This window comes from Tiliqua scincoides, chromosome 3 (assembly GCF_035046505.1).
Source record: "Tiliqua scincoides isolate rTilSci1 chromosome 3, rTilSci1.hap2, whole genome shotgun sequence".
NCBI lineage: Eukaryota > Metazoa > Chordata > Lepidosauria > Squamata > Scincidae > Tiliqua > Tiliqua scincoides.
The window spans coordinates 76923884-76938967 of record NC_089823.1 but is presented as its reverse complement, the minus strand read 5'-3'; the positions used below and the strand labels follow the sequence as shown (position 1 = coordinate 76938967).

The window sequence follows — 15084 nt, the reverse complement described above, 5'->3', positions numbered from 1 at the left end:
TCGGATTCACACCTTGAGGTCCAGAACCTAGTCTCCATGTAGTTCATGTAATTTCAGTGGTATCGCCTGTAGCTTGGTGGCTTTGACGATATTAAATGTTTCATATTTATTGTTTTTATGATATAAAGTTGAAAGATACACTAGTATGAAAATGGTTGAACTTCTTTAATGTGGAACAACGAAACCTCTGTTTAATAACATAAATGCATTTGTCAAAGAATCTTATTTGTTTACTTAAAGGATCTATCCCTTTGGGGGACAGATCTGTCCTCTTACCTCTCCCTTTGGGTATAAGGCATCTGAGAGACAGTACTGTGATACAAAAATACAAATACAAAAAAATTACAATATACAAAACACCATTAGCAATAACCCAGTGTCTTAAAAGCAGTTAATAATGCTGCACCTCTAGGAAGGAAATTCTGTAGTCTATTTGGTACTCAGCCTGTTTTTTGCTGCCTTTGTTCACATTCTAGCACAGCAAGTAAACACGCCTAGCTCTCTTCATCCTAATTATTTTCAGGGAAAAAACTGAAGTACTACCAAGGCTGGGCCTATCCTACCCCCCCCCCCGTGTAATTATTTTTGAAATATTTTGCTTAAATTACTCAGTGTCGAATTTAGATGTTTTTATTTTACACATACTAAGTAACATTTGTTTCCATTTATAACATGCTATTTTTGCTTTTGTCTTAGGTCTTGATGACTGTCTGCAGCAGTATATCAAGAATTTTGAAAGAGAAAAGATTGGTGGGGACCAGCTACTACGTATCACTCACCAGGAACTGGAAGATCTGGGTGTTACTCGAATTGGTCATCAAGAACTTATATTGGAAGCCGTTGATTTACTCTGTGCATTGGTAAATTTCTTTGGGACAGATGGGAGGAACTGGGAATATTTCTGAAATGAAATAGAGAAGGTGCATGATTAAAGATTTCAAATTGAAGATGTTGGGAAGAAGCAAGGAAATATGAAAGGTCTTCTACAAAACTCTTTATAACTTTGTTAGAAAAGGGTGGTAGGTTGGGGGAAAAGTATCTTGGTTTTTTTCTGGATTAGTTGAAATATTGCAGGGTAGTCAGCAATGAAAGGCTCTTCTGCAACTTTTCTACAGGGCCCTTTGTGCTCCAGTGAAATTACATCAACATAATTTTTTTTTCTAATTTCCCAATATACAACATACATTATAAATATAACCCCCTGCCTGATGGTTTGTAAATTTGTGTTTTCTGAGACTCCTTAATATTTATTATAAAAAGTCATTTTTAAATTTATGTATGGCAGATTTTTTGTATCAAATTTTTGTAGGCTATTAACAGTGTGTCCTATGTATGTCTACCCAGAAGTAAAATTTTCTTAATTTATTTCAAAAATTGACCTAGTTTCACTTTGTAATGGATATGCTACTAACAGGTAAAAATAAGTATGTGTGGGCAAATGGGTTTGTAGACTTCTAATTTCATAGACAATTTGTAACATTTCACCAAATGCAGTCACATACCATGGTAGCATCAAGTCTAATATTTAAAAATAAAATACACATTGAAATGAATGGGAACCTACCTGAAATTGGCTCATGACCCACCTGGTGGGTCCTGACTCACAGTTCGAGAAACACTGGTGTAGGGTATTTACTTCAATTACCCTCAGGCTCTAGAACAGTGTTTCTCAACCAGTGGTACAAGTACCACCAGTGGTACTTGAAGTGGTGTCTGGTGGTACTTGCAAGACCCCTGAACAACTGCCACCTGACTGTGAAACCAGGAACATGATACAACAAACAGCGGTAGAAAGCCTAACTTGGCAGGCAGAGCTCCAGAGCATGTTTTTCCAAATGTGAAAAAACCCTCCTGTCCACCTTGGGCCTCTTACTGGTGTTTGTCACGTCACATCTGGCCTCGCAACTTAGAAGTAACTGGTGACGGTGTCATTATCAGTTACTTCTGGTGGTACGTAAAATGGGTGGTCTTTGTGAAGTGGTATAGCAGAGGACAAATGTTGAGTAACGATGCTCTAGAACAGTGTTTCCTCAATGTTTGTCCTCCACTGTACCACTTCATATGGTTCATCTGTTTGAAGTACCACCGGAAGTAACTGGCAATGACATCATTGCCAGTTACTTCTCGGTTGGGAGGCCAGATGTGATGCGACAAACACCAGTAAGATGCTCAGGGAGGACATTTTCATTTATGGAAAAACATGCTTTGGAGCTCTGCCTGCAGAACCAAGGCTTCTACCACAGTTTGTTGGGTCTCATTCCTGGTCTTGCTGCCAGGCGGCAGGTGTCCAGGGATTCTGTGAGTACTACCAGACACCACCTCAAGCACCACTGTTGGTACCCATACTACTGGTTGAGAAACACTGCTCTAGATTTACCTTCCTATGGGATCAGGAGTAACTCCTCTTTTCTGCTTTTTCAAAAGAACTATGAAACCCACTTATTATGGTTAACTTTATTAAGGATGCTCTGAATCTCTAATTTTTGGCAATTGCATTTGTTATATTGTTATAACATCTACAAAGTTATTTTTTTCCTGTAGTACTGGAGAGGTTTAGCAAGCATATAGTCATGAAAAGGGCTTAAGAACTATATAAACACAGTAAGAGCAGAATGGAAAATGAAAATGGAAAAAATCAAAGTGGAATCTTTTGAGTTCTATTAAATTTTTTTCTGAACCACATTTTCCTCTTGTGGGCACAAAGCAGTGCAGGACTTGCAAACAATGTTGGGTGATAGGTTTATTTCTTCAATAGCGAAAGTGCTAACATGCAGCTATTTTACTCTGTTTTTTGCATATTTAAAGCTTGAAGCTCTTTCACAGCTATGTATCCCTGTTTTCAAATGATATTTATTAGATCAAACTAAATCTTGCATATTAAGAATGTTAAAAAGAATTATGCACTCCTCATATCAGAATTATACAAATGTTAGTTTTTTAACATTCTCCTTCTAGTATGGAATCAGTCACAGCGGTACTCAGCTAATTGCACCTGAGGGTTTTAGGTATTATCGAAGCTGCTGGAGCCTGCTGCTGCTTTACTTTAGAGATGTTTATAATACAAGCTATTGTACTTCCCTGCCCCAATATTCCTATCTTTTGTACTTTTTGTAAAAGCAACATGAATGCTACACTTTATAATATTACTTATGGCCTTCTCACAGTAGCCTCTTAACTTTATACCTATGAGAAAGTAATCATTCTGATTTCAATGTTAGGTTCAACTGTTGCCTGAAAATTGACTAAAAGATTGCTCTCATTATATAGATCAGGAAATGTACAGAATAGTTCCTTGGAGGAAGTGCAGTATAAAAATGTGAAAAATAAGTTGGGTCTGTGTACACTGCAGTTCATTCCATAGATACCAGTGCTGCAAGTAGCAAGGCTGTAGGGGGAAAGAATTAAGTAAAGTAGCCATATGGTCATTTTCCTGATTTAATTCTTTAAAAAGGCATACAGTGACCTTGAACTCAGATGTATCTTGTTTGCCTGGGGAGACATAGTGCCTGAAAGCAGCATTCATCTATCTAGAAATCTGTCACTACACCACACGCAAATCTTATCAATCTGAATTCTCAATACTGAGAGAGCAGAAATTGTAGTGACAATAATATGACTGAATACTGATTTGGAAAACATCCTTCAATTTCTAGACGATATCGCATTAAGTTGATCTCGGTGTCCTCAGTGGGGTACAGTCAGCCATATTAAATTATAGATTAAAAAGTGATTGACAAAACAGATATAAGCTTAAAATTATTGAATTAGATATTTCAGCTTCTGCTGTCATTAGTAATACTGAGTGTTATTACTATGTAGCTGTAGTTCAAAACAGACAGTGGGAACCAAGAGGATGGAAATCGTTTTCAGGAAGCTGACATGTTTCGTAAAAGATAAATAGTACAAAGAAAATTTTAAAAAGAAGTCAGTGCATAGATAGAAGTTTATACTGGCCCTCTGGAGATTTGTTGGAGATTTGTTTATGGGCCAGTTTATGCTGGCCCTCTGGACATTTGTTGGAGCCTGCAGTGGCCCGACGCAACTGCTCTCAGCATGAGGGCGACTGTTTGACCTCTCGCGTGAGCTGTGGGATCCCTCCACTGCTTGCTGTTTCACATCTGTGATGCAGTAGAGGCAGCAAAGGAAAGGCCAGTCTTGCTTTGTGCAAGGCCTTTTATAGGCCTTGAGCTATTGCAAGAGCTTCATTCATTCATATAAGTTCATCTTTAATATATTCATTTATGTAAACTTATGTAAATTTATTCAAATTTTAAATGTAGATTCTTTTTCCCCCCTGGCCCCCGACACAGTGTCAGAGAGATGATGTGGCCCTCCTGCCAAAAACTTTGGACACCCCTGCTCCACATTCATAGAATTATTAGATTTGCCCCGTCCAGTGAAAAGAGCAATGATACTGTCTTGTTAGCAATTTGTAGTCTGAACAAGCTTGACTTTCCTGGGTTCAGCAAAACAGTTTATTCTATATCACTAACAGAAACTACTATTTTTCTCCCCTCGTGCATGAAGGGGAGGATGGGGGAGCAAACAAGCCCAAATCTTATGCTGTTAATGCTAAATGATGGTTTAGCATTTACAGGTGGACCCTCATTATCCAAGAGGGTTTTGTTTCTGGGCCCCCTCATGGCTACCAAATTCTGCGTGATATCAAATCATTTGGATTTCGGGGTCCACTGAGCTACAAACCTGGAGTTGGGAGCTGTTCTGAGGTCTGTGGAGGCTGTCCACAGGCATCCTCCACGGGCCTCGGAATGGTCTCTGGAGGTTCTTAGAAGGGCACTTTCGGATGAAAACCAGAAGTGCTTCTAGGACCTCCTGAGGCCAATGGAGACTGCGCACAGCCTCCACGGTCCTCTGGAGGCTTTAGGTTGGGCTAAATGTGGCCCAACGGAGATTCAGGACACCCACGTTGAACCAAATCTGTGGATCAAAAGTCTTTGGATAAGTAGGTGCAACCTGTACATGTGAAATTGTCCAGTATATACACCCCAGATATAGATTTTAGGTTATACACGTGAGGGTTGTTATATAAGGAGTTATAAAGATAAAGGAACATATTCTGAAAGCAGACGTTGTTGTTGTTGTTGTTGTTGTTCAGTCATTACATCGTGTCTGACTCTTTGTGACCCCATGGACAACAGCACACCAGGCTTTACCATCTACCACTAACTTCCGGAGTCTGTCCAAATTCATGTTCATTGCCTTGGTGACGCTATCTAACCATCTCATCCACTGCCACCCCTTATCCTCTTGCCTTCAATTTTTCCCAGCATCAGGGTGTTTTTGAAAGAGTCCTGCCTTCTCATGAGATGACCAAAGTATTTAAGCTTCAGCTTCAGTATCTGTCCTTTCAATGAACAGTCAGGGTTGATATCTTGTAGGATTGACCTAATTTGATCTCCATGCAGTGCAGGGGACTCTCAAAAGTCTTCTACAACACCATAATTCAAAAGCATCTATTCAGTGCTCAGCCCTCCTTATGGTCCAGTTCTTGCAGCCTTACATTACTATAACTTTGACTATATGGACCTTTGTTGACAAGGTGATGTCTTGGCTTTTAATTAAGTTGTCTAGGCTTACCATCACTTTCCTCCCAAGAAGCAAGTGTCTTCTAATTTCATGGCTGCAATCTCCGTCTGCAGTGATCTGGGAACCCAAGAAGATAAACTCTGTCATGACTTCCATTTCTTTCCCTTCTCTTTGCCATGAGGTGATGAGACCGGATCCCATGACCTTAGTTTTTTTAATGTTAGCTTTCAAGCCACATTTTGCACTTTCCTCTTTCACCTTCATCAAGAGGTTCTTTAGTTCCTCACCACTCTAAAGTGAGATCATCTGCATATCTGAAGTTATTGATATTTCTTCTGGTGATCTTAATTGCAGCTTGTGATTCATTCAGGTCAACTTTTTGCATGATGTACTCTGCATATAAGTTAAATAAGCAGGGTGACAATATACCGACTTGTCGTACTCCAATGATAAGTGTATCATCTGACCTTAATCAGCATTGAGGGTTGGCTAAATCACTTTAAAAAAAAAACTATAATTATCTTATATATGGTGTTCTGCAAACAGCAGAATAATGTGCAAGGTTGTACTGTATATGTTGACAAATATGAGGCTGTAACTCAGCAGTTTTTTTTCTTCCCCTTAAACATCTTTTGCTGTAATCTAAAGTCACTAAATGGTGAATAGTATTTTAATCAGGAATGAACCTTGGTGTGTAACTCACTGGGCATAATGTAGACAGGTAAGTATGGTGACTTAAACATTTCTTACAGCCCAATTCATAGGCCTTGCTGTGGCAGTGTAAAAGCTGTGCTGCTATTGTGCATGATGGAACAAAATGACCAGTGTCTCTGTTCATGCACCAGACACACCTAGTCGCTTCTCTGGCTAGGTAAGGTGGTGGAGGATACTTTTGATGGAGGTTTTGATGAAGAAGTAAGGGATGGGGAGCAGGCTGGAAGGGGTGGATCTTGGTAGCAGAAGTGCATGCCAGATCCTATCCTTGATTTTCCAACCCATCCTTCCTATCCCTTAAACTCATGCCATATATTGCTGGCATGTGTCTGAGAGCCATAGACACCAGAAGGCTTCCAAGTGGTAAAGTTTTTACTGCTTGTTGGTTTTCAGTTTGCCTCTCCCCCATAACAGCAGTACGCATTCTGTTGGCATGACTGCATTCTGTAGTGTGGGCAGAGTGTACGATTGGGTTGTAAATCTTTGACTTTATAGCCAAATCCTATAAGGTCATTACCCAGCATCTTCTTGCATAATTAGACAATCCCTGATTGTCTCCTGATTGGTGTTATTTTAATGACACCCCATGTCCCATGTGCATCATTGCCTCTGAACAATTTGTGTCTATATGTTTTATTTCTGTGCAAGAGGTGTGTGGTCAGGAGTTATGTTAACTCCCCCCTTTGCTTGGTCTGTATGTTTGGTAGAAATATATCCCTGGTTGTCCCATGTGCATCATTGCCTCAGTAAAATTCATTCTTATAAGTTCCATCTCTAATACATTCATGTATGTAAATTTATTGAAATTTTAAATGTAAATTTTTCCTGGCCCCCGACACAGTATCAGCGAGATGTTGTGGTTCTCCTGCCAAAAAGTTTGGGCACCCCTGCCTAGAAGAATATTCAGCAGTGCATGTCCCCTCTGCTTGAACTCACTTGCATTGAGGTTTGGAGAAGATAAGAACACTTTACAGACAAATCCCTATTTGTTCCTCAGGTCCTCTACACATACCAGAGAACTTAGGGGAGGAGAAGGGGTGAATGTTTTGCATAAACAGATGCTGGCTAGTAAGCCAAGTTAATGTTTGTGATCCCCTGCATGTATTGCTGCTGCTGATAGTTGAAAGGTTTAGGCAGAAAATACAGCCACTCTGTCAAGTTGATAAGCCAGATCTGCCTAAAATAGTGACATTTTTCTGTATGTTGCTTTACAGTTCCTTTTGAGCCATCTTTATTTGTGAACTTTGGCAAATATTGACTGCCAAAGAGTAATGAGGTAGTAGAAAGGTAATTCATTCAATCTGGATGTCTGTAAGAGAGGAAAAGGTGTGTAATGTTTTTATAGAATGGAGATAAAAAGCATAAAATCAAGTCAAAGTCCTAGGTCGAACTGCCATACACAACTGTTGCTCAGCTCACTGACATTCTCTTTCACTTGAAGTTACAATAATGTTACAATTCCAGATACCAGGGTAGGAATGGCAACAGCATTTATTGTATGATGTCATCATTAACACCTGTGGCCTTCTTTTTGCTAAACTCAGTGAGTTGTAAACACATGTAATAAAAACACACTGCCAGAAAAATTTGATTTTTTTCTTAGTCTAGGTACGGTATATTTTTCATTCTTTGTCTTCTGTTGCTGTCATTATTTTGTTCCGCCCTAATGTGTGAAGACAGACGTGTACTCTAAAGTGTGGTGGAAGTGGTTTGAACACGCTTTCCGTATTGTCACAGCATGTTGAAATTTAAATTTGTTTTGTGCAAATATGTGTCTTTAAACTGAATTGTTGTGAGAAAAGCAAAATCAGTATAATTGCTATTTTATAACCAATACATGTGTACTTAAGCAATGTGTTCACTTTACAGTGTATTTTCAATCATAGCAATATATTCACTGCATATGCTTGCCTATAGGTCGAAAATATATGGCTTAAAAAAAAAAACTCACAGCTTGCGATCCTGGGTCAACTTATCCCTGGATCAATGCAGTAAATGAAGTGGGGTCCTCTGGGAGCTTCTGGGAAGCTTATGGAGGCTCAGCAGCTGTCTGGTGAAGTGGGGGGGGGGGGCTGGAAATGGGCTGAGAAGCAGGAAGCAGGTGGAAAAAAAGGAGAATTTTTACCAGTAATTACAGTATTCAGAGGCAGCCATTTCAACCTCTTCTCCAGACAGGAAAAGAAGTGAAGGTGCTTCTGGGAACTGTAGTCTGTATGGTTGCTGCTATGGAATGCAGCACATGCTCCCACAAAGCCTCCCCACGATTCCCAGAAGCCCCTTTGTCTCCCTTCCGGTTTGGAGAAGAAGGGAAATGCCTCCTTTTATTTTGCTGCTGCTCAGAACATCCCTGGCAAGTCATTTGCAAAGAATTTCACCCCCCCCCCGTCGTACACTTGGGTGCTCAGAGTTGGGGGGTGCTCAGAGTTGTTGGTTCTGAACCCTAGAGCCCTCAAAGATCCCTGTTCGGTAGTACTGCCACCACCCTGTAAGAGCCAGTGCCTCGGTCCAGGGAACCCGAGACCCTCTAGGCTTAACTATATCCCTTGTAGGCACTGAGCACTTTCTTTACTTAAAGTCTCAGTCCTCAAGTTACTAGTCCACAATGAGGATTTTTGGTAGCTTGCTGAACAGCTAGGCAGGATTCTGAACCTTTGTCCCCAGCAGACAATGAACCAACATATTAAAAGGATTTTCTACTTTATTAAGTACATAGGGTTACAAAAGGCAGCAATTGCTAGGGCATAAAACTTCTAGGAAACATATCAGCATAAAACAACAAAGCTAACTGGCTAACTCTCTTATTTCCTAACCCTCACCTGGGTCAGCTTCTTTTGTAGATCCTCAGGCCAGTTACCTATGGCCACATGGTCCTGGCGGGGCAGGATGTGCACCCACCACCTCTCTCACTCAGAGACAAGGAACCAAGACCCTGTCCTCCGGAAGTGGGGCTGGAAGCTCGCCCTCTCAGCAATTCCCTCCCCCCTGGAGATCTGCAGCTGCATTCCATCCTTGATGGGCCTCTTTCTGGCTGCCTAGGTGCTACATAATCACCTTCCATTGAGTTGTAAATCCTAGCAGCTAGGAAATGCAAGCCACTTCTGTGTTACTGTTTTAGCTTGGTTCAGGCCTTGCAATGCTACTAGGCCTGAACTGTACATATCCATGACACCCCCCCCCCCGAGTTTAGGGGTCTTTGTTTTAAAACCCCAGGATGTGATCCTCATTTCCATCTGAAACAAGGTCCCAGGCTGCAGTGCACCGTTGCTTAAGAGTAACACCCATGGAAAGCAGTGGCTCTGCTTCTGAGAAAAGAGGGTTGCAACTGTGCACAGCTCAGTCCTTGTTGCTTGTCTCCCTGCTGTGAACTGAACTGCACACTCCCAATTACATGTTTTATGTTGCATGTTCTATGTAGAGCCTGTGGCTTCACACACCAGGCATCTTGAAGGATTTGATGGTTCCACTGGTATGCTGTTTACAGGCACTTACTTTGTGTTTACGCAAATGTTGTGAAGACCAGAATTTTGAAAGTTAATGTCAAAAATGCATCTTATGATCTTTTATTGTATTTTTAATTAGAAACTACAGTTTTTAGGTAACAATTACTGGAAGGTTATTTTTCAAGATCAGGCTTCAGGTAAATCTAAAAAAATTATAGTCAGACCCCCCCCCTAAGTTTAACCCCCGACTTATCCGAGGGTTATAGAAAATTCCATGATTTGGGGCTCAAAACCTGCCCTCGAGTTATCTGTGAGATCGACTTATTATTTTTTTCCCCCTTCGGTGCTGTATTGAGCTGTGTTCATTTTAGGGCATGCAAGTGTAAAACAGGTCATAGACATGGAATTGCATCATCTTTCAAAGTGAAAGAGCTAGCCACATGTGCAGGATGTCTGTGCATCTTTGTAGGCTTCTGTAGTGAGATGATTGCATGTGGATGTTCCATAACAATAGAAAGATTGTTATAGAATTTTCTGTTAATTAAAAAAATAAGCAGCTGGGATTGAAAATGTCTCCTAGGAAATGATTCATGCTATACATGGAGGTGAGAGAAAGTTGTTTGAGCCCCATCCAATGTGATACTATTGTGATTATGCAACATAGGCTTATTCACTGTAAATGAGTGTGTTTGCTGTAACCCCATGTGCTTCAGGTTTCAGTCTTATGGGATCTCAAAAACCTTAACGCTTTTTAAAAAATTAATGCTAACAAATGCAATTTAGATTATATGTTGGGGAGAATGTTCTCTCTGTCTATCTTTGAAAGACTACCATAATATTTGCTCAGAGCCCAGTCCTGTCATTTCCCCCCTGTTGGTGCAGCTGGACCAAAAATGGATGCTGTATCCAGCGGGGGGTGGGAGGGGTGCTGATTGAGAGGTTTCAGAGGTCAAAGGAAATTTAAATCCCCTTATACCTCTTAAGCCTCCTGCTCCACAGTGAGTCTCCTTGGATCTGCACCAGCAGAATTGCTGGTGAAAGTCCGAGGAGATAATGGGGGCAGGACGCTGTAGAAAAGGGGGATAGTATCTGGCATGTGCTATCACCACCAGATCCACTCCCTCCTGCAGTCTCCTTTCCTTGCCCCCATTTCTCTCCTTCCCTGCCCCTTACCTGCTCCAGCGGGTGACTGGCGATCCACTGGCTGACTCAGCATGATGCCACCTTACATCACAGCACTCCCCAAAAGACCACCAATGGAGTGCTGAATGCTCCCTCAGCAGCCATTTTGCGACATAGAAACTTGCTTCCACTGTCGCAAAAAGCAGTGCTCAACAGCTCAGTCCTCAATAGGATTGAAATGAAAGAAGTTGTGTGAGAGTTCAAACTCTTTAAAAAATTGCATGTGACTTTAATAAAAGATAAGCATACCTCTTATTTAAGATTTTTTTCAAGCTATGGTGAAGCATGCGATATGTTGTTGATAGGTTGATAGAGATTAATTTGGAAGTTGTTTAGTATATTCTTCTTATCTGGAAGGTTAAAAACAATCAAGAGGGGGAAAAAGAAGAGGAGACTGAAATTAGAGGGGCTTGTATATTATAGCCGAAAATGAAATCACAAGTGCTTCTTGAAATATCTGTTATGCTTCTGAAAGTGTGTGGTGGCATGCGTGTATGTGGCAAGATCTGCAGCCAATAAATAAATATTATTTATATCTTAAGGTGATATGAAAGATTATAGAGCTTTGCATTTGCTTAGTCTCTGTAGTGAAATAAAATGTATACGATTAAAAAACAACAACACCAAGAAACAAATGCATTCCTGTTCTGTTTTTCAGTGTTTCCATGTAACTCATTTTTTCCCTTTTTCTTTTAAATGTAGAACTATGGACTGGAAACGGAAAACCTAAAAACACTTTCGCACAAGCTAAATGCATCTGCCAAAAACCTTCAGAACTTTATCACAGGGAGGAGGAGGAGTGGTCACTATGATGGTAGGACCAGCAGAAAATTACCAAATGACTTCCTTACCTCAGTGGTGGATCTGATTGGAGCAGCAAAAAGCCTCCTGGCTTGGCTCGACAGGTAAGTATTTTCCACCAGTTTAATCATGCACTTTTGCACACATGTGCATATACAATTTGTCAGAAGTTTGAATTAAATTTTAATTAAATTAAAATTAAATTTGAATTCAGATTAAAATTTTATCTTCAAGCTAAATCTGCCTTTTAAAGAAATGAACACAGTATTGGTCTAGAACTCAGAATTGGATGGGCATTTTAAGTGTCTTGGAAATAGTTTGAACACACATTCTGTGCCCTGAAAAATGACTCGGAATGCAGCAAGTGTATCCAAATCACTTCTCCCATGCATGAGGAAATATGCCTTCACCTATTAGGAAGTAGGAGAATAATGGCCACAGATTTTATTTATCTAAATATTACATCGTGATTTTCCCTTTGAAAATCTACAAGGAGGCTAACAGCCACACGAACCCCACATGAACCCCACACGAGTGCCTTGGAACTGGTGGAGCGGAGCGCCACAGGACCCGCCTCCCCTCCCTTGCTCCGGCATGCCTCCCACCTGCCCTTTCTCCACTTCCTGCCTCCCGTCACACCTCCTCTTTACCCTCTCTTCGCCCTCCGCCTGCCTCCCCCCTCCACGGAACGCCTCCTCCCCGCCCCTGCTTACCGTGCTGCAGCTCGGCGGTCTGTGAGCCTGCCGAGCAGCAGAGGATGGGTGCCTGCCTAGTGCTAGCCCAGCGCTGGGCTAGCACGGGCGCTGGCCCTGCAGTAAGCCTCACAGACTTGCCTTACGGCATGTTTGCAACAGTGCTCAGGATTGGGCTCTTAATAAATATGACTGTAAAATTACAAAGGATCAGAAAAATTAATAACTATAGGAAATACAGGCTAAATCAGGCCAGTCCTAAAAGTTCAATAGAACAATACTACCATATGGCGCAATCCTATCTCAATATCATCTCAATAGATTGATTCTGTGTATGTAGCTCTGACAGTGCAATCCTAGGCATTACTACTCAGATGTAAGTTCCAGTTTGTTCAGTGAGACTTTCTCATAGCAAAGTGCAGAAAGGATAACATACCCATCCATCCATCGATAAAATGGGATGTTCAAGTGGCTAACTATAACTAAAATCCAAAAATTACAATAAAATTTAAGAAGTCATATAGTTAAAAGTAAAACAGTAAATAATAATGTGGCAAGAAACATCAAAGCAGTAAAAAGAATAAAAACCAGCAGTAAATGATAATACATAGCAAACAATTAACAGTATATCGATGTCACCTAAAAACAGCAGGAAAGTCCAATTAGAGTTGTCAGCATCCCTTTATATTGTGTTAATTCCTTTCTTACCACAGATTTAAGGACACAAAAGTGCCATATTTGGAATGTTTTAATCTGTGCAATGAATGGATATAATTTCCTGCCAGACAGGATGATGATCATTTGCTATAGTTCCTAAGACTACCACAAAAGGAATTACGTGAAGGAGCGGATTACCAAACTTTTTAACTGAAAGAATAAGTTTTATCAAAATCTTCGCCATGAGCTTTTGTTTTAATTGTTTTTAGTGCAGTGTATCTTGTTTCTATAACATGTTTATTTTTCTTTAACTATTATTAAAGAGGTTTTTTGTATTCTTAGCGTAATGATGAAAAGCATACTTTCCTTTTAGCATTATTTTTCTTTGTTCCAGATCACCCTTTGCTGCTGTGACAGATTATTCAGTAACAAGAAATAATGTCATACAGCTCTGTCTTGAATTAACAACAATTGTACAACAGGTATGAAATTACATACAGGTTCTATTTTTTCTTTTAAAAAGAAATACTTTGTATAAAGATTTCAAAAACAGTCCTCTGTGTATCAAACATTTTATGATTTGCCTTACAACTAACATGTCTACATTGCAAATTCCTATTTGATAATTTCAATAATGCTTCAAGTTTCTTTTCCCTGGGGAAGAGTCTCACACACACATGCACGTGCATGCAGAAGCAACCAATTAGCGTGCAGAAGAAGCTTTTTAATTTACCTTGAAACTCCTTAATATTAAAAATCATTCTTGCCCAGTTTCATAAGTTTGCTCAATCTTTAATACTGCCTATTTACTGATTAATGATGGAGAAAAGCATTTTCATCCACAACTTCAATAAATAATGAAACTGGGGACCTACCTGTTGCTTTCCCCCCTCCAGGACCTGATCCACCTGCCCCTGCCTACTCCGTTTCCCCCTGCATCTTGTGTCTTCACAACAACCCTTTGAGGTAGCAGCCTGAGCTTGGCTGGCCTTAGAAGCTGCAGGGCAAGACAGTGAGAAGAGACTGTGAAGGATTGTACCAAGAACTCAGTTTTGATAAGGCAGTGTCAGTATTGGATTGGATCCAAGCCTTCTCTGGAACAGGCTTTGAGAGGTTGCCGTGACCTCCCAAATGAGGTTTTACGACCCCATTGGTTTAATGACCCCACAGGTTGAAGAACACTAATATATGACTGCTGTACAGGGAAAGAAAGTTTGTAATCACTATTACACTTTTTGTTAGTGTATTCAATTCACTTTTTGGTAGTGTATAGGTAGAAGAAACAATATAACCAAACTACTTAATTTTATCATGTGTATTTATAAGCTGGTTTGTTAAAGTGTGTGGGACTAAGACAGAGTATGAATACCTACTAAAATGATGATAGCTCTGTATTTCATTGTAGTTCATATTTAGTTTCTTTTTTTACTTGTGCCCTTTTGGTAAGTGGGGAGGACAATTTTTGAATGTATACAAAGTTGGTAGCAACTTATTAGGGATAAACTGAATTACTGTGAATATAAATAGTACTGAAATATTGCTCTGTTTAGATTATGTTTCATAATCATAATGAAGTGAACTCAGTTTTTTATGTGGGTCACTTATTGTGCCTGTGTGGCCAAGAAATTGTCCAATCTTGAAGCCATATCCTTGGGCTTTTGTCTGTGAAAGTCATTGTAACCTGAGCTGGTCATATAGCTGATTTTATGTTACTTAACTTGGCAAAGCCTGGAATTTCTTTTTTTTAGATGTTTGCCTGAGGAAAGTGTGATGCAGCTTTGTGATGCAAATGTGTGATGCTGGAAGTATACCTTTACATGTATGTGTGTGTGCAGAGGACAGGAAGTGGAGAAATGCCATGAATTTATCACTGATAACTTATCACTGATTTTCCTCGGCCAACAGCTAACAAAGCTTTGAGTGTGTTGTTTCTATATGTCTTTTTGAAAAGCAGCATGTATCAAAAACTGATTGATTTCTACCTGGCTATAGGCATTGTGTATAAAACCGTTTGTCCTAAATATGTCTCCCAGGCAACAAGAACATTTCCA

The 15084-nt window shown here is 40.1% G+C and overlaps 1 protein-coding gene across 4 annotated transcripts in view; it reads left to right on the top strand.

Annotated features, from left to right (window-relative positions):
* CNKSR2 (connector enhancer of kinase suppressor of Ras 2) overlaps positions 1-15084 on the top strand; it is a 202072-nt gene that overhangs the window by 38811 nt on the left and 148177 nt on the right. For all 4 annotated transcript variants that reach the window (XM_066620486.1, XM_066620485.1, XM_066620484.1 and 1 more), the window contains exons 2-4: positions 697-860; positions 11586-11788; positions 13428-13515. In XM_066620486.1, coding sequence (XP_066476583.1) covers positions 697-860; positions 11586-11788; positions 13428-13515 — 455 coding nt within the window. The remainder of the gene's footprint in view (positions 1-696; positions 861-11585; positions 11789-13427; positions 13516-15084) is intronic.